This window comes from Notamacropus eugenii, chromosome 1 (genome assembly GCF_028372415.1).
Source record: "Notamacropus eugenii isolate mMacEug1 chromosome 1, mMacEug1.pri_v2, whole genome shotgun sequence".
Taxonomy (NCBI): Eukaryota; Metazoa; Chordata; class Mammalia; order Diprotodontia; family Macropodidae; genus Notamacropus; species Notamacropus eugenii.
In genome coordinates, this window is record NC_092872.1 from 343,460,084 (window position 1) to 343,480,021 (window position 19,938).

The window sequence follows — 19,938 nt, forward strand, 5'->3', positions numbered from 1 at the left end:
GGGAAAGATGGAGGGGAGGTGGTGGCAGGCAACAGCTGAATTTACTCTTATCAGAAGGTTCAGAGGTTTAAAGAGGGAATAACATACAGTTGGGTATTGAAATCTATCTTAACCTATAATGAAGTTAAGAAAGAAGGGGAATAAGGAGGGGAGGGCTGACAGAAGGGAAAGTGGACTAAGGGAGGTGGGAGTCAGAAGCAAAATACTTTTGAGGAGGGACAGGATAAAAGAAGAGGGAGGGTGGGAGGCAGAGAGAGAGATGGCAAGAGAGAAAGAGGAAGAAAGAGAGGAGAGAGGGGAAAAATATAAATGGAGGAAAAAGGATGGAGGGAAATACATAGTAATCATAACTGTGAATAATATGAATGAGATGAACTCACCTATGAGATGAACTCACCTATAAAATGGAAGCAAGGGGGGGCGGAGCCAAGATGGCAAAGTAGAAGGACACACCTCTAGAAGCTCTCCTCCCACAGCCCATAAAATATCTGTAAAAAATGACTAAACAAACTCTAAAGCAGCAGAAGTCACAAAATGACAGACTGAAAGAGATTTCCGGCCCAAGGCAGACTAGAAGGCCAACAGGAAAGGTCTATTGCACTGGGCAGGGAGCAGAGTGCAGCACAGCATGCCCCGTTCTGAGGCAAGGACAGGACTGGAGTAGTCTTCAAGGCACCACCAGCGGGTCCCAGATTGCTCAACTCACAAATGCCAAAGACAGCTTCAAAGGTCAGTGAGAAGGCTCTTTCACTTGGGTGGGAAGGGAGCAAGTCAGTCTAGCCCTGGCCCCAGGCAGCTGCAGCTTCCATTGTTGGAGCCCTGGCCTAAAGCCTCTGGTGGAATTGAGCAGCTGATTTGGATCTCAGCCCTGAGTGGAGTCCCTGGGGTGAGGAGGAGTGCTGGCTGGCCTGGTGGAGCTGGTGGAGGCTCTGGAGAGGGAATCCTGCTCACTGACCAGAGCGCAGGCCAGGAGAGAAATAAACTCCTTTCCCTTGAATGTGCCACTCTGGAGGTAACTGAGAACTTACAGGTCCCCAGAGTATACCCTCCGCTTGACAAAGAACTCAAAAGACAAGTAACTGGCTGGGAAAATGCCCAAAAAAGGGAAAAAGAATAAGACAATAGAAGGTTACTTTCTTAGTGAGCAGGTATTTTCTTCCATCCTTTCAGATCTGGAAGAATAATGCATTCCATCAGAGGAAGTCAAGGCTTCTGCATCCAAAACCTCCAAAACAAATATGCAATGGTTTCAGGCCATGGAAGAGTTCAAAAAGGATTTTGAAAATCAATTAGGAGAGGTGGAGGAAAAATTGGGAAGAGAAATGAGAACGATGCAAGAAAATCAAGAAAAAAAATGCTGAAGAAATTAACACCTTTAAAAATAGACTAACTCAAATGGCAAAAGAGGCCCAAAAAGCCAAAGAGGAGAAGAATGCTTTAAAAAGCAGAATTAGCCAAATGGAAAAGGACGTTCAGAAGCTCACTGAAGAAAACAGTTCTTTAAAAATTAGAATGGAGCAGAAGAAAGCTAATGACTTTATGAGAAACCAAGAAATTACAAAACCAAACCAAAAGAATGAAAAAAAAAGAAGACAATGTGAAATATCTCGCTGGAAAAAAGAACTGACCTGGAAAATAGATTTAGCAGAGACAATTTAAAAATTATGGGACTACCTGAAAGTCATAATCAAAAAAAGAGCCTAGACATCATCTTTCATGAAATTATCAAGGAAAACTGCCTTGATATTCTGGAACAAGAGGGTAAAATAAACATTGAAAGAATTCACTGATCACCTCCTGAAAGAGATCCAAAGAGAAAAATTCCTAGGAATATTGTAGTCAAATTCCAGAGTTCCCAGATCAAGGAGAAAATATTGCAAGCAACCAGAAAGAAACAACTTGATGTGGAAATACAATCAGGATAACACAGGATCTGGCAGCTTCTACATTAAAGGATCAAAGGGCTTGGAATATGATATTCCAGAAGTCAAAGGAACTAAGACGAAAACCAAGAATCACCTACCCAGCAAAAATGAGTATAATACTTCAAAGGAAAAAATAGCCATTCAATAACATAAAGGACTTTCAAACATTCTTGAAAAAAAGAATAAAATAGAAAATATGACTTTCAAACACAAGAATCAAGAGAAACATGAAAAGGTAAACAGGAAAGAGAAATCATAAGAGACTTACTAAAGCTGAACTGTTTATATTCCTACATGGAAAGATAACATGTGTAATTCTTGAAACTTTTCTCAATATTTGGGTAGTTGGAGGGATTATACACACATATATAGATAGAAGGCACAGGGTGAGTTGAATAGGAAGGGATGACTTGTAAATAAATAAAATTAAGGGGTGAGAGAGGAATATATTGGGAGGAGAAAGGGAGAAATGGAATGGGGCAAATTATCTCTCATAAAAGAGACAAGGAAAAGTTTTTTCAGTGGAGGGGGAAAGGAAGAGGTTAGAAAGAAAAAACGAAGCTTACTCTCATCATATTTGGCTTAAGGAGTGAATAACATGCACACTCAATTTGGTATGAAAATCTATCTTACATTATATATAGCAAAGTAGGAGAGAATGGGAGAAGTGAGGTGTGGGGGGATGACAGAAGGGAGGGCAAATGAGAGGAAGGAATAATTAGAAGTAAACACTTTTGGGGAAGGATAAGGTCAAAAAAGTAAATGGAGGGGCAGGATAGGATAGAGGGAAATATAGGTAGTCTTTCACAACATGACTATTATGGAAGTCTTTAGCAAAATTACACATATATAGCCTATATTGAACTGCTTGCCTTCTCAGTGGGGATAGGTGGGGAGGGAGGAAGGGAGAGAAGTTGAAACTCAAAGTTTTAGGAATGAATGTTGAGAATTGTTTTTGCATGTTAACTGGGAAATAAGAAATACAGGTAATGAGGTATAGAAATCTATCTTGCCCAACAAGAAATGAGAGAAGATGGGGAGAAAGGAAGGGAGGGGTGTGATAGAAGGGAGGGTATATTGGGGGAAGTGGCAATCAGAATGCATGGTGTTTTGGGGTGGGGGAGGGGAGAGATGGAGAGAAAATTTGGAAGTCAAAATCTTGTGGAAACGAATGTTGAAAACTAAAAATAAATAAATAAATTGGAAAAAAAACCCCAAAAATAGTAAAATGGAAGCAAACAGCAGAGTAGATTAAAAACCAGAATTCTACTTTGTTTACAAGAAACATATCTGAAGCAGAGAGACACACACAGAATAAATGTTAAGGGGCTGGAGCAGAACTTATTATGTTTCAGTAAAAGTAAAAAAAGCAAGGGTAGCAATCATGATCTCAGACAAAGCAAAAATAGATCTAATTAAAAGAGATATGGAGGGAAACTATATCTTGCTAAAAGGCACCACAAACAGTGAAGTAATATCAATACTAAACATATATGAACCAAATGGCATAGCATCCAAATTTTTAAAGAAGTTAAATGAATTACAGGAGGAAATAGACAATAAAACTATACTGGTAGGGAACTCTAGCTTTCCCCTTACAACTAGATAAATCTAACCAAAATAAACAACAAAAAAAGGAAGAAGTTAAAGAGGTGAACAGAATTTTTAGAAAAGTTAGATATATTAGACCTCTGGAGAAAGGTGAATGGGAACAGAAATGAATACACCTTTTTTTTCAGTGGTACATGGCAAACAAAAATTAACCATGTATTAGGGCAAAAAAACCTTATAATTAAATGCAGAAAAGCAGAAATATTAAATGCTTCCTTTTCAGATCATAATGCAATAAAAATTACATTCAAAGAAGGACCATGTAAAGGCAGATTAAAATTAACTGGAAACTAAATAATCTAAATCTAAAGAACCAGCAGGTCAAGGGACAAATCACAGAAACAATGAATAACTCCATTATAGATAATGAAAACAATGAGACAACATACCAAAATTTATGGAATGCAGCCAAAGTAGTACTTAGCAGAAAATTTATATCTCTGAGCACATCAATAAAATAGAGAAAGCAGATTAATGAATTTGACATGCAATTAAAAAAAAAAAACTAGAAAAAAGAACAAATTAAAAATCCCCCCGAAACACCAAATTGGAAATCCTGAAAATCAAAGGCAATAATAAAATAAAACTGAAAGTAAGAAAATTATTGAACTAATATATAAAACTGGGAGCTGGTTTTAGGGGGAGAAAAACAATAAAATAGATAAACTATTGGTTAATTTGATTTAAAAAAAAAGAAAACCAAATTAACATTATCAAAAATGAAAAGGGTGAATTTACTATCAATGAGGAGGAAATAATAGTAAGAAGAGAAATAAATTAAAGGCATAAACATCAACAAAGAGTATACAAAATTATTCCTATTTGCAGATAACATGGTGGTTTATATAGAAAATCTTACAGAATCAGGAAACATGATTAATCACTTCCACAAATCACAGAATACAAAATAAATTCATATAAACTATTAACTTTCTAAATAATAGCCAAAATCCCTTAGAAATAGTAAAAATAAAATCCTATTAAAATAACTCCAAAATCTATAAAATAACTCTAAAATCTATAAAATATCTAACAAGCTAACCTACCAAGGAAAACTCAAGACATTTAAGTAAAATAACAAAATATTCTTTTCATAAACATAACAGGACTGGGGGGATATTCATTGCTCATAAGTAAAAATATAAGAGAAATGACATTACCTAAGTTAACTAACAGATTTCCTGATATATTAAACCACCAACGGATTGCTTTCTAGAATTAGACAAAATAGCAACAAAATTCATTTACAAGAAAAAAAGTCTAGAATCCCAAGAGAAATGAAAAAATAGTAGCAAAGAATAATAGCACTTCCAGATATCAAACTGCATTAGAAAGCAGTGGTTATCAAACGGATTTGATTCTTATTAAAATGTAAATAAGTGAGATGGGTTAGGAAAATAAGAATCAGAAAAAAATCTGCACAGACAAGTTTTGTCAACAAATAAATCAATTAATCAACAAATACCAAGTAAGTGTCTACTATGAATGAGGCATTGTAGTAGGTACAGGTGATATAAGCACAAATAATAAAGCAATCCCTACTCACCCGAACTTAAATTCTTATGAAGGGCTTAAGTTCTAATGGATAAGCCCAATAAAAAAAGTACTAGGGGAAAGACACTCTTTCTGTTCAACAAAAATTTAATTTGGCAGAAAACAGATTTTACCATTACCTTATACCAAATGCCAAAATAAGTTCCAAATAGATATGCAAGCTAAATATAAAAGGCTACATATTTTTAAAAATAGAGATATACCTTTTCACAACTGTGATGAAAGGCAGAATTATTAGCTAAACAAGGATCATAAAAGAAAAAATGGACAGTTTTAATTAAGATTTTGTGTTTTTCAAACACAGCTACAACGAAAAGGAGAATTTTCAAATGGGAAAATTGTTTTACCTTAAATTTCTTTGATAAAAATTTGTTAACTAAAACATATAGATTAACACAAATACAGAAAACCAAAAGCCATTCTCCAACAGTCAATGGATATGAAGTATTTTTTTAAGAATATAAACTATCAACAACAACATGAAAGGTTGTTTTGAATACCAAAAGAGAGATTATAACTAGAAAATTATGTGGGCCATTATGTAGCAAAAACAAGGGGATAACTGATAGTACCTATGTGTCCTACTGGAATCCATATGAGATTGAGAAATCAAGTGAAAGACTCCCCAAGCAAAGGTGATAGATGCTCTGTGGAAAATTTGCAGAAGGCCATGCCTAGAATGACTCACAGTGTATGGACATGGCCCTGGGTTCTTGAAAATCCTTGAAGGCTAGGAAACAAGCCTTTTGTGCAGATCCCACCAACCTAGAAAGAATTTTAGCACAGGCCAGGCAATGACTTATCTTCCATGGGACTGGGAATATAAATATAGAGACATGTTACCAGAGACCTGGTTAACAGATGACTAAATTTTTTTTTTTAATGGCAAAAGACTTGTCTGTTAAACCAAAGAGGAGCTATGATTTGCATCACTGGGGAGGGGGAGTACCAACCAAAACAATCAGTCATATCTCTGTAAGTATCAAAAAACTGTAAGTCACATTCTTTTCAAGATATAAATCTTGTTAAACAGTAAAACCCTAATTAACTAGATAGAACCTAAGAGAAGCTTCAATAAGTGGAATTGTTTCTTACATACTCTATAAAGGGGCAAATTACAAGAAAACATAATAAGTTGAAATAGCAATATAAATCTCTTATACCTTCTAATTATTATGCAACAAATTATGTCAACAATGATAACTTTTGATTATTGCAAGATCAACTAAGATGGAGTAAACTGAGTAACAGTTTACTAAGGTAAAAAAGAAGACCAATATATTTTAGATTCTTTACAATACAGGTTGAAATGACAAGTTATTAAGTAAAGCAGAAAGCAGATTAATTTGAATCTGTCACTTAAAAATTCCAGGGAATAAACAGATAGATGACCTTTTCATATTGATAAATATATCTTATACATATTATATATGAGTTGTACCTATGATATATTCATAGTCAGGGGTGTGCTGGAACTAGTTCATTTTGACTCCTGAACGGTGAATGTTAAATTTTCAGTGTGATGATTTACACCTCTGAAATTGGCAAAAGCTACAAATCAAGTTTTTGTTTCATTGATTGTCTAGTCTTAAGAAAGTGACTGAAAGAATGTTAATAAAGTAGATTTGAACCTAAAAGTGTGACATGTATTTCCAGAAAGACAATGGCAAACACTGCTGCACACAGGGTATCCAAAAGTCAGTGCAGTTTTAAACTATGAAATCTTATAACTGCACTAAGAATTTTGGGACATCCTTTATATTAACCAAAAATTAAATTCTCCTCTCAGGTTCATATCTATTTAAAAACAAAGTATTTAAAGAGTTCAATAATTCTCCTCTGTGCCTCTAAGCAAATGATTATACTACATCTGAAGAAAATTACTTTTAAGTGAACAAGAAAAAGTTCTTCCAGGTAATCACAACATTTACTAGCTATGAATAACCTGGATCAGATCATGGAAAAAACACTTATTAAAAATATAATTCAATGTTCTTACTAAATACTGCTAAGTGCTTCACTCATTTCAGTCAACTAAAAAACCACATCACTGTTTCCTTCTTACAAAGAGACTTCAGTGTTTCTGTCTCACTATAAAGTAGATAACCTACAATGCATTTTCTTTATTCTCTGAAACTAGCTAAACATGTTAGGGATCTAAGAACCCCAACGAAAGATTCTCTCTCTTGTTTATATTAAAGAAGACTGACAATGTGTGACTATAAAATAATGAGATAGTGTAAGTAATCAGTCGTTATTTTAAAGCAGGGATTTTTAACATTTTTGTGTCATGGATCCCTTTTAGTAGTCTGGTGAAGCCTATGAATCTTTTTCTCAGAATTAATATTTTAAATGAATAGACAAGATTGTGAAGGAAGCCAATTATGTTGAAATGCAGTTATCAAAATATTTTTTAAAGCAAGTTTATTTACCACAGTTTAAGAAAACCTGTTAATGTCACATTTATAATATCAAAGTCTCAGAGAGTAGGAATTGTATCCAAAAGCTAAATGTGGATGTTTATTCTAGACTGGATGTTCAATAAATATTTGACAGTCAATAAATACAACCTTCTAAAAGTCAATAAATTTTCTTCAGCAATGTGTCATTTTCTTTTTTTAATATGTAATTTCCCTACCCATTGTAGTTGAAGCAATTAAAATAATATTTCAAAAGAAAAATATCAGTTCTTTAAGAGAACTGTAGTCTATCTTAATGAAATAAGGACAATGTGTTGTGATAAAAAATGCAAATGGCCTTTTACAAAAATGATGAATTATTAAATGGTTAGAGATATTGACTGATTAAATGATTAGAAATATTGACTAAATTAGAGATAGACAATTGATATTAATACTCAATTCTGAAAGACAATTTTTTTTTGCTAAAATTTGGCATATTTTTCCTCTTTACTTTCCAGTAAAACTTTAAACTGAAGAATTTAATTTTTAAGCTCTCTATGTTACTTTCTATGTATCTTACAGATTCAGTGTACACAAATCCTATTTCTTCTGGAAACTGGCAGTTTCCAGAAGTGAAAAAATATCATAAAGTAGAAATCACCTTAGTCCTTTTCCAAATTCTTAAAGAAATACTTAATATTTCTACTAAAAATTTATCTTCAACTCCTGGTGACATTAAATTCAAAAATAAAGCAACTACAATTTACAAAACACTAGCATTTAAAGACATACATTTACCCACAACAAGGAACTAAGTGTAAGGTTGAAGAAATCACCATTTGAATGCTAATGGAGCTTATATTTGTATCTTTAGCTACTCAATAATTTTACAATTCTAATTCAATTTCTAGAATCTTTAGTGATTTCATTAAACACACAAGCCTCCACATTTCTCAACAAAGGCCTTTTTGTGGTGTCACAATTATTTATGATAAAACTGACTGGCAAGCTGGGATGAAGAGCTGGCCTTATATGCATACAGCTGAACAGAGGGGTATCTATATGGTTCAATTTGAGCTGCTGAAAGTCCTCTTTGACCCCAAATTATCTTCCCACTGTCCTTGTCACCACACCATCTCAATTTCCCACATTTCTCCTATCTATCGAGGCACCTTAAAGCACACCTATTATTTAGGAAGGGCTAATAACATTCATTCATTCATTCATTTAGTAGGATTAAGCACTTACTATGTACAAAAGTATTGTGCTAGACCCGGCAAGACGTTATCAATAGTTTATTTACTCAGCAGACCAGTGAAGATTTTTGAGCAAAAATATGACATATTAGATGTCTGAATAAGAAATATTTTTTTATCAACTTGTTTAACAAATATTTATTGAGCACTTAGTTACATATCATGTATTGTTCATAATCTGGATCTGGTCTCTGGGAGCTATGAAATGTAACCCAAAGTAGCTGTTGGAATCTTTAAGAAAATCAAGCAGATGGTAGCAAAAAGTATCCCTACAGGAGTAAACTCAAGAACCACAGAAGTGGCCAGACTGTTCCTAGACACCTGTGGTATGGTTAGCGGGCAAGGACACAAACTTTGGACCAGGGAGTGAAAGATACATTACATTAACTGAGACAGACATGACCTTTACCCAGTAAGATGACCATTAGCAGTTAGGGAAAGGAGGAAAATTAGAGAAGATTTTATGATTTAACAGATAAGTAGTATCACAAGAGGGGAAGGACACAGAGGAAGAAATATATTAAACAAGAGCAAAATCTAAGGGAAGAGTGATGAGGAAAGAATGAAGTGAGAAGGGAACAAAAAGACCGGTAAAAGTAGTAGCAGAAAAAGATTTCTAATATATGATAGCCAAAGTCTAGGATTGTGGGGAAGAAAATCAGGCACTTGACTGGGGCAGCCTATAAGGGATTCCAAACAATCCAGAAGTAATTATTAGGTGGCTATTACATGTCATGTAGGAGAGGGAGAGATACAAACACCCAAGTGAAATTGTTCCACTCTTAAGGAGTATATAAGCATGCACAAAATACTTTTTATTTATCAAAATTACTTTTGAAGAGGAAAGCACTAGCTACTGGGGAAATAAGGAATGACCATACAGGAGCTAATGCTTAAGCTAAATTCTGAAGGAAACAGAGATCAGTCAATAGTAAATAAACATTTATTAAATACCTATGATAAGGAAGCATTACACTTCAGGCATGGAAGATAACCAGTGTTCTATTCACTGGAATAGGGGACTTGGCTCTACTGTACTAAGGCTTTCAGTGGTGGGACTGTGACTCTGGCACCTTACTTGACTAGGACTATTTTGTCTTGGTAAGTTGAACAAGGTTTTTTTCTCCTGTAGGTGCACCAAAGTTCACTTTTTATACATGGTCCAACATGCTTGAGAAATTGGTAGCAATTCCTTCTGAGTTGGTAAAGGAGAGACTTTCCCCAGGTTTCTGGGTGAGGACATGATCAAGGTAAAGAAAATATTCCTTAAAATATAACTGAGGTCCCCTGTTCCAAGTTTGGCAGTAATTTTAGAACCCCCCCCAAAATCCATCATACATGATCATATTTGAGACAGCATAAGAAAAGGAAGAGATCATTTTAGATAAGGGTAATGACAGAAGGCATCAAGAAAGAGCCTCCCTTGTGCAAGACTCTTTTCTCCTATCACTTTTACAATGTTTCACGTTACCTACAGTGAGTTGCCTTGATTAACCTTGATTAGAACTCAGGGAAAAAACTGAGTTTGAGACAGAAATAGCTATAGCTTTAGGCTGAAAGTTAGTATCTGAGTCACTTACTTTGATGAAGTCATGCTTTTTAAAATTTTGATATAATAAGAAAACTCAGATTATATGGGAAAATGAACTCTTGAGGGGAAATGAGGGGGAAAAGTTCTTAACAGATACAAAGAACTTCTTTGAATGGAAGATACTATATAAAAATCTGCACCTAACATTATTATTCAACCAAATTAAACAGGCATTTATTAGGTGTTGCTATGTACTATAAAGATGTTTTTCAGGTATAAACGTTTTAGCATCTGTGTACCTCGTTCAGAAAACAAAAATAGATTTCTGACAGTTGTCTGATCTTAATATGCCACCAATTTCACACCCCAATTATTTTTTAGCCATTTTCAATTTTGTGTCAATAGATGCAGGAAATGTAAAGGGTTTTTTTTTTTAATTTCGTGTTTTTTTTTAAAGGGAAGGTACTAGAGAAACTTTTAGGAGTCCATGGGAGTATGGCAGTAGATTGGATGGCATATGGAAAAACATTAATGAGAGAAAATTTGTATATTTTTGCCACATACTTTCAAAATGTTCAGAACTCGATTTTTTTCTTAAAACGCTATATAAATGCTATTATTATGAAACATAAAATTCTTTTACTTTTTGCTCAAAGTACTTGTTCTCTTCCCTCTTATGCCCTTCCCCCCTTCCTAGACTGGTACTAAACATCCTAATCCAATTTTTTTTTTAAATTGGCTATTTGACAAGTTATAATTCTATCGCAACCAGTTTTACAGAACTTCTTAATCGGTGAGTTCTAAAGCAAAAGTTCTTTTTATTAACAGTACTGCGTTTGGAATACTTGATTCAATTCTGTTGAGGTTAAATCATGACAGAATTGGTAGTAACCTTAGACTGCTATTGGCAGCTTATGCATTTTACATTTCTTCTTCTATAACATTGAGGTCGCTCAGTCAAATAACACCCTTGCAACTGCAATTTCCAAGAAAGCCAAGAGAAGCGCGTCGGGGCTCCATCTCCCCCCTGCTTCCCCTTCCTCTTGGACCCCTCCCTCCTTCATTTTATTGAAGTCTGCCCCAAATCTTCAACAACGTCTCAAGTGGAAAGCACAGCGGTTGGCGAGCATGGGGAGGTGGACGGAGGGGGGAGAGAACTTCTTTCGCCGAGAGAAAGGGGTACCGATGTAAACAGGCGGCTTCAAAGGAAGCGGGGCTGCTTGAGAGAAGTAACTGCAGGACTCCTTCTGCTTCGGCAACCGCTCAACTTTTTTGCAAACAGGAAGGTGATGAAAATACCAACTGCCCGGGCACCTCAGCGGTGGCAGGCACCGCGTGGAGGGGGTGGGGGACCTAAACAAACGATCGGTGACCGGGCGGTGGGGGAGGAGGTGGGGGTGGGGCCGGACGGCTGACCCGCGGGCAGAGCATCCTCCCTCCCGGCCACCCACCCGGCCAAGCCCACTCCGCGAAAGCCAGAAGTTGAAAGGGGGAGGGGGGAGCCCCGCAATCTCGCGCCCCCAGGGGACAAAGCCACCGACCCGGGCCGCCCAAGTTCCGGCTCCGGGAAGGAGGCGGCAGCGGGCCAGAGGCGGGACAGTCACGGGTGTCCAACTTTGCGCTCCCCGCTCCGGGGACGGCGGGGACTCGCGGGGGGAAGGGGCAGGCGAGGCTGGGAGCAGCTGGAGACGCCGCCCTTACCTGCACACGCAGTCGGGGTCCCGGGCGTCCCGGCCTGGGGAACCCAGTCCGCTCCTTTTGTTGAACAGCTTCTGGAAAAGGGTCGGGGGCATCTTGGCCGGCTCAGGTCCGGCCGCGCCAGGCCCAGCGCGGCGGGGCCGAACGGCACTGGATCTTTCCGAGGAGCCCCGCGAGTGGCAAGATGTGTACGGCGAAGGGGGCTGCGGGGACCTGGGCCCCTTCGGGGAGCAGCGAGAGCAGCCGCGGAGCATCTAGTTCCGCCCAGCGGCCGCCGCCCCCATTGGTGTCACAGTCATATGACAGAAATTAGTCACTTCAAACTGCCACAGGAGGCGGAGGGGAGAGGGGCGGGGCGAGCCCGCCTGCCGAGAGCCTCCATTGGCTGGCGGGACCCCTCACATGGCAGCCAAGGGCTGGCCGGGTACGCGCAAGGGGGGAAGGGCGCCAGGGCGCGCGCCTCCGGGACCGCGCGAGAGGTTGGGGCGGGGCGCGCCGGGCGGGCTGCGGGGATCCTTCGTTCCTCGTCTCGTGAGCTGGCCTGCTCTGCGCAGCCGCGGGAGGAGGAAAGCGCTCGTCCTGAAACCTGGCAGGGGAAGTGTTCTCTCTAGAGCCGGGGGTCTCTCTTCTGGCGGAGACAGCCAGGGGCCGGAAGGGACGGAGAGAAACGGCAGCGGAGGGAGAGTAAACACCGATGTGTGTGGCGGCCCCGCAGAAGGCTCCACACCCCCGCTTCCCTCTCACACGCTCATCCCTGCTTCCTCCGTGCATAGAAGGGGCAACCCCGGGCAAGGGAACCCCACCCTTGAGCAAAAAGCAGCCCCGGAACCCCGCGGACCCTCCGCTAGACTCCACCCGTATTTAGACGGGGGTTCCCCAAGTTCGGAGAGAGAAAGTCTGGACACGTAACCTTTGCCCTCGTGGAGCTCGCACGCATTCTGGGGTGCACGTGTGCAGACACCAGGTCACGTGCCTTATTAACTGCACTGGAGAGGGGCAAAACCAGATGCTACGAGTGTTAGTGGGGGTTTGTGGGGGATGGCCGGCCAGGGAGAAGCTTCCGGAAGAGGTGGCCCTTCATGCGGAGGGCTTTTGACTCAAAGCTGGGGGGACCACGGTGGGGGTGGGGGTGGCGGGGAGGGGGGAAGCGGGACTGGAAGGTCTGTCTTTCGGGGGATAGAGAGGAGCCCAGTTCGGCCGGACTGTGGAGAGCGTGAAGGGCAGTAATAGGAAATACAGGTGGAAAGGTAGTCAGTTTGGGTATCAGATAATATTCGAATATAACTGGATAGACAGTAGGAGGAGCTCTTGAAGATTTGGAAGTCTAGGAAGTGACGTCAGATCCAGGAGGGTTCATCTGACAGTTATATACATGCACACATGTTATGTATGTTTATGTATGTATAATGTGCGTGTGTAGATATGCGTCTGTGTACATAAACACATGTAATACATATGTATGTGTATAGTATAAAAATGGAGAGAGTGTATGTGTATACAAAATTAAATGCAGCTTCAAAAACTTTGTAGTCTTAGGCAAGTCTGTTTGCCTCGGTTTCCTCATCTGTAAAATGGGGGTAATGCACCTAGAGCAACAATCAGGGTTGTTGGGAGGATCAAATGAAATCATATTTGTAAAGTGCCCCCGTACATAGGCATATATAAATGTTAGCTATTCTCATTATTATTATTAAAGAAGGAGGTGGAATATGTCATAGGTTAAACTGATAAATGACTTGGTAACCAAGATCTGACTGTGTGCTGAGGACTGTTAGGGTGTCAGAAGTGAAGAATACCAGGAAACCCCAAATCTACCATTATGTCTGAGAGAATGCTCCAGACAGCCAGACTAGGGGTAGTTTGGTGTGATTGTGCCCAGTCTGTACTCCAAAACCATCATCTTCCCCTATATTTCATTACAACTTTCCTGTGCACTTAGAATTATATTTTGTGTTAGAGTGATTTGGGAACATGTCTCTGATCCCTAAAGGAAGATATTTTTATTTATCTCTCTATCCCCAAAGGACCCTAGCAATGCTCTGTACATATATATACATATACATACATACATATATATATGTACATATGTCCTTCCAACAATGCAGATGGGCAACCCATTCATGCTTTCTCCTTCTGTGCAATTCTTGTTCATGTCCTATAAATCCCCTAACAGGCTTTTTGAATTGGACTGACCTGAATATCAACTGAAGAGAACCAGTAATCTTACTGCTTTATTAAATTAGGCTCTAAAATTTAACAGGGTATTATTGACTGGAAGAAGTCTAAGAACCTTAGAAATTATGAATGTGTAGAGCAGGAAGATAGTTTATGGATGAACAAACTTAAGTTCCAGAGAAGAAGTTAATTTAACCTAACTCAACAATGGTTCCTGAGAGTGTGTTGACAATTTATATCTGAGTGTGAAAAAGGCCTGTGGTTTCATGAGCACAGACAAGTCCTGGCACATAAACTTTTTTCACCAAGGCAAATCACAGTCCCTTTTTTAGTAGATAAGACATAGATAGTTAGTTGTTTGAACCACATAAAGGTTTAAACAACTTGCCCAGAGCTACACAGCTAGTACTCAGAGGCAGGATTTGAACCCAGGTCTGCATGACTCCAAGTCTAGCATTTTATGAGATAGATAGGTTGGTAAATAGATAGGCAGAGAGCAAGCTCTTACTTTGTATCGAGGACTGTGCCAAGTGTTAAGGATACAAAGACAAGTAAACAAACCCTTAGATGCCCAATATCTTCTTCCCTACCAACCCCAACCACTCCAAATGCACTATGGGAATTTATACTAGGGGAAGACAACATATAAAGGTGTGCTGGAAAGCAGGTAAGTGGAAATGCAGTGTCATATAGAGGCTTCAGGAAAGTGACAGAGAGGCCTGGTCCAAGGCAAGATAAAGTCAAAGCTCTTTTTATCATAGTCCAGGGATGCAGAGGCAGAGTCCAAGGTTCTGGTATCTTTAGAACAGGTGATATGATATAGAGAGCACACAGAAGTGGCACTAAGTCTCTTTCACTTTACTGAAATTCAAGTTACCACAAGTTTGCTCAACTCTAATTATATGAAGGACACTGCCTTCATATAGTTTGCCACCTAGTAACTGTTATGTAAAGTTACATAAACTTTACATGTCATTTATCATATAAACTATGGAACAAAAATCATGTACTATGCATTTAGCATAGAGCAAAATGTGAGAAGATGTTAAGTGTTCTTCTGGAACTTAGGCCTCTAGAGTCCAAGATGTTATTTTTTTACTTTAATCTCCACAGTTGTTAGGACAGTTCAGGACAATAATATTGGGGAGCCTAAGTTGACTGCAACTTGCAACCATAACCCCTTGGCCTTTTTCAACTCCAGTGAAGTGATTCTGCCTTTTAAATGAAGTCTCTGTCTCCCTACCCCACCCCCAAACCCCTCTGTAATATATTCCTTTTAGCCCCCCCCAAACACTTTAAATCCTGTTGAGTCAATGTAATAAGACACAGAAGGAAAAGCTTCCAAGTCTGTGATATAAAACCCAAAGCAACAAAAACTGACAATGATACTATCAACATGAATATTAATATTTGCCAAGATTAAAAACAAACAAGATTGGGTAAAGTACACAATTTGTGAGTATATACCTTTTCATTATCTGTCCCCACTGCTTAGAATGCTCTCCTACCTCACCTCCACCTCCTAACTTCCTTTAAGATGCAGCTCAACTCTCACCTCCCTACAAGAGACCTTTCCTGGTCCCCTCAAATCCTTTACAAGGGCAGTCCCTCTGAGATTACCTCTCATTTACACTGTTATATTTTGTATGTACATAGTGGTCTGCATTTTCTCTTTCTCATTGGACTGTGTGGTCCTTGAGGTCAGGGACATTGTTTTTACCTTTATTTTTATCCTCATCTATTTAGTACAGTGCCTGTGATGTAGTAAGCAGCTTGATAAATATTTATTGTTGTTCATAATGATGTTGGATAGTGGGGTGAGGAAGAGACAATTTCAAATCAAGAAACAAAGGCAGCTCTTCAAGGAAAGGTGTCACTTCAACAAAAACCGCTGGGGGATGAGGAGAGAACTTCCAAGTCCCATGACTACCAAGATAAAAGAATAGACATTTTCTTTAATCCTTATAACCTCTCAAACTAAAGTAAGAAGTATGTGGAAGAGATAAAGCAATTGCAAGTGTCTCCATGTCTGAGACACCAAGAACTCTAAGAATGTAAGAACTGCATCAGAGAAGGTCAAACCCTATAATATCTCCCTCACCAGCCTAGCAGGCTCATAGACAAGCTCTGGGATCTGCTTAGCAGTTCCCCTGCTGTTGTGGTTTCTGCCTGCTGAACCCAATGATCCCCCAACTCCATCCTTCTAAGGCAACAAATAGGCAACAGATCTCAATTCGGTCCCACCCTCCCTGGGACTGAAGGAGGCCAAGATCCACAAAAGCTGGAAGGTTGCTCAATCTGGTATGTGTGTGATGTACTACAGCAATGGCAGGGCTCAAGAGAACTAAGGGACAGAGGAGGAAGGTCAGTGTGTGTGTGCGTGTGCGGAGACTACCCTAGGCCAAAGGGAAAGAGGACTTAAATAAAACAGGCCATTTCTGTCCCCAAGACATCTGAGACTAAGACCACTGAAAAGTAAATTCCTCAGTGAGGTTTAGCCCCCAGAGTCAAAGTGAGGGGCAGGGAAATATAAAGCAAAAGATTGAAATGCCAATGACCCTAGGTGAAAGAAACCATTAAAAACCTTGAGCACAAGTAAATAAACTGACAGGGTAGAGAGGAAGATTGCCTCCAGATCACATAAATGAGTCCAAAAATCCCTAAATGCAAGATAAGGGAAAATGAATCAAAACCTGATAAGGCATGTGGATTCCCAGCAGAGAACCAAGGGATCATTCACAGTGCTTCAAGAGAGAAAAAATATGAAAGCAAAACTTACAGTCTGAATGTCAGTCAATAAATATTTTAGTGTCTGCTATATGGCAGTGAAAATGCCTGAAATTCTGAGGTGGAGTTTTTTGTTGAAAGAACAGTGAGGAGGGCAGTATCACTAGATCACAGGGCATGTGGATATGTGGGTGGGAGTGGTTTGGTAATAGGAGCAAGAAGACTGGGGTGTTGGTAGTGGGAGAGATTATGAAGGGCTTTGAATACCAAACAGAGGTTTTTTTGGTGATCTTGAGATGACAGGAAAACAAACACTGGAGGGTATGTGTGTGTGTGTGTGTGTGTGTGTGTGTGTGTGTGTGTGTGTGTGTGTGTGTGTGTGTGACATGGATCACTTTGGTAGCTAAGTGGAGAATAGGTTGGAATAGGGAAAGATTTGTGACAGTGTAGTGCAAATGCAATATCCACAGCAGGTGTATTTTCTGGGTACATTCACAAAATATAAACTCTTTTCCTCAAAAAGGAAATCAAGATATTTATTCAGATACCAGAAAGCCAATTCCGCCATGGTAACAAGGATATTTGTACACATTACCAATAGAGGGAGCCCTCCATCCCCAAGCCTTCCCTCCTTTGGGCCTCCCCAAAAACAAGCTCCCTTAGGCTAAATGCTCTTCTCTCACCCAGGCTTTACTCTACCTGCTGCCTCTCTCTCAGCTCCACCTCACTCTCTCTTCCTGCTGTACCCTTCCTGCTCCATCTGTTCAGCAAGCTTCTCCCACAACTGTCTTCATTTGACTGAAGCTGTGGGCTGGGCCAAAACTCAAAGCAGATCACCTGGGCCTGTTAAGGGGGGTTGGGAAGATCTTCAAATTCCCTTAAGATTACAGAAAGGAAGACCAATCATTAGGCTATTGCAATAATCTAGGTGTGAAGTGATGAAAGACTTGATCAAGATGGTAACAGCATCAAAGGAGAGAATGGGGCATATGCAAGAGATGTTAGGGAGGTATATTGACAGGTCTTGGTAGCAAATTAGATATGGAAATTGAGAGATAGTGAAGATTCAAGGATGATCCTTGGGTTTCAAGTCTAGGTGACTGAGAGGATGGTGGTAATTTTGACAATAATATGGAAGTTAGGAAGAAGAAAAGGTATAGGGAGAAAGATCATGAATTTAGTTTTGAATATGTTGAATTTAATATGTCTATAGCATATACAGTTTGAGTTATCTAATAGGCAGTTGGGGATGGGAATCTAGAGGCTAATAGAGAGACTGGGGCTGGATAAGTAGATTTGAAAATCATTCGTATAAAGATGATAATTGAATCTGTGGGAGCTTATGTGATCACCAAGCGAAACAGGATAGAAGAGAGCCCAGGAAAGAATTTGTGGGATACCCACCTGAAAAGTATGACCTGGATGAAGATTGAGCAAAGGAGACTAAGAAGGAGTGGTCAGATAAGTAGAAGGAGAAGCAGAAGAGAACAGTGTCATGAAAACCTACAGTGAAGAGAGTATCATAAAGAAGGTGATCAACAGTGTTAGAGTCTACAGAGATCAAGAAGGATGAAGATGGAGAAAAAGCCATTAAATCTGGGAAGTAAGAGATTGTTAGTAACTTTGGAGAGAGCAGTCTTGGTTGAATGATGAGGTCAGAAGCCAAACTGTAGAAAGTTAAGAAAGTAAGAGGAAAGAAAGTGGTAGCACCTATGGTAGATGGCCTGAAGGGTTAGCTACAAAAAGGAGAAGAGACATGGGACAAGAGTTAGTTAGGGAGAATGGATCAAGTGGGATTTTTTTGAGAATGAGGGAGTCTTGGACAGCATGGAAGTGGGAAGCAGCCAGTAGGCAAGGAGAGATTGAAGATAAGTAAGAGTGGGGATGACAGAAGAAACAATCTGCTGGAGAAAACAGGATAAAATAGAATCACTTGTGCAGGGCAAGGAGAAGGGCTACCTCACTATGTGAGACAGGAATAATAAGTTGGACACAGTGGGAGAAGGCATCAGGGAGATGAGAGTTAAGGAGGATGGGAGAAGAAAAAGCTATCAGTGAGTGGCCTCAATTATTTCAGTGAGGAAAGGTTCTGAGCTGAGAGCTATGAGAAGTTTTAGGAGGGATGAAAATGTTTAGAAAAGTCATTGTGGTAAGTGGGATAGTTAGTCATTTAAGGAGGTAGAAAAGGATTACCTTGTAGAAATTAGGTCCTAGTTGAGATTACCAAACATAAATGTTTAGTGGTTCCTGTCATCATTGATTCTTGATTTTCTCCAGTTTCATTCAGTAGCATTGTAAGGGCAAGCAAAGTAAGATCTTTTGTTGTTTTTGTTTTAATATAATCAAGAAGTATAATGCCCCTGTTTTTTTCCAGGATCAATGGCCATTTAGATTGTAAGGCCAAGGATCCTAGAAGAGTGGAGTGTGATGGCAATCAAATTAGGATCTTTTGCTATTTTTGTTTTACTAAAAGTGCCTCTGAATGAATAATGTGATTAAAGAAGATCTTTCCCACCTATTGATGGTTCTACCATTGTGGGAAGCTTGATTAGGGAAGTTGTTTTATAGGAGGGTCCCAAGTACGTTTTGTTTTTTTATTGAGGCACTAGGTCAGAGGGTTATGTCCTCTGGCTGCTTTAAGGAGCTCCCCTTGGCTTTGAAAACACAGATGTTGGTGCTTCCTTCTCTGGTAACTATGGTGAGACAATTGCACTAACTGTTGAATTCAGGCAGAGGAAGCCATATCTGTTGATCTTGGATTACTTTGGCATTTACTGACTGGAAGTGTTTGTTTGGCCAAATGAGTACTCTGGGAAGTCAGTAAAAGAGCCCCTCAGCTTTGAAAACTCAGATATCAGTACTTCCCTCTCTGGTAATTATGGTTAGACAGTTGGGGTCCAACTATCTGTTGAATTCAGGCAGAGGAAGCCATGTCTGTTGATCTTTGATTTCTCTGTATTTTCTTTGAAGTTCTGAGTGCTGACTCCCTTGAACTATGTGAATGATATATGTGCTTGGTTATAGGAATGATACATGTGCTTGATTAAAGTGATTGTTAA

The 19,938-nt window shown here is 39.4% G+C and overlaps 1 protein-coding gene across 2 annotated transcripts in view; it reads right to left on the reverse strand.

The window, feature by feature from the left end:
* Positions 1-12,303, reverse strand: part of FNIP1 (folliculin interacting protein 1) — a 135,047-nt gene extending 122,744 nt beyond the window's left edge. For both annotated transcript variants that reach the window (XM_072629974.1, XM_072629973.1), the window contains exon 1: positions 11,981-12,303. In XM_072629974.1, coding sequence (XP_072486075.1) covers positions 11,981-12,231 — 251 coding nt within the window. In that variant the 5' untranslated portion in view covers positions 12,232-12,303. The remainder of the gene's footprint in view (positions 1-11,980) is intronic.
* Positions 12,304-19,938: the final 7,635 nt, after the last annotated feature.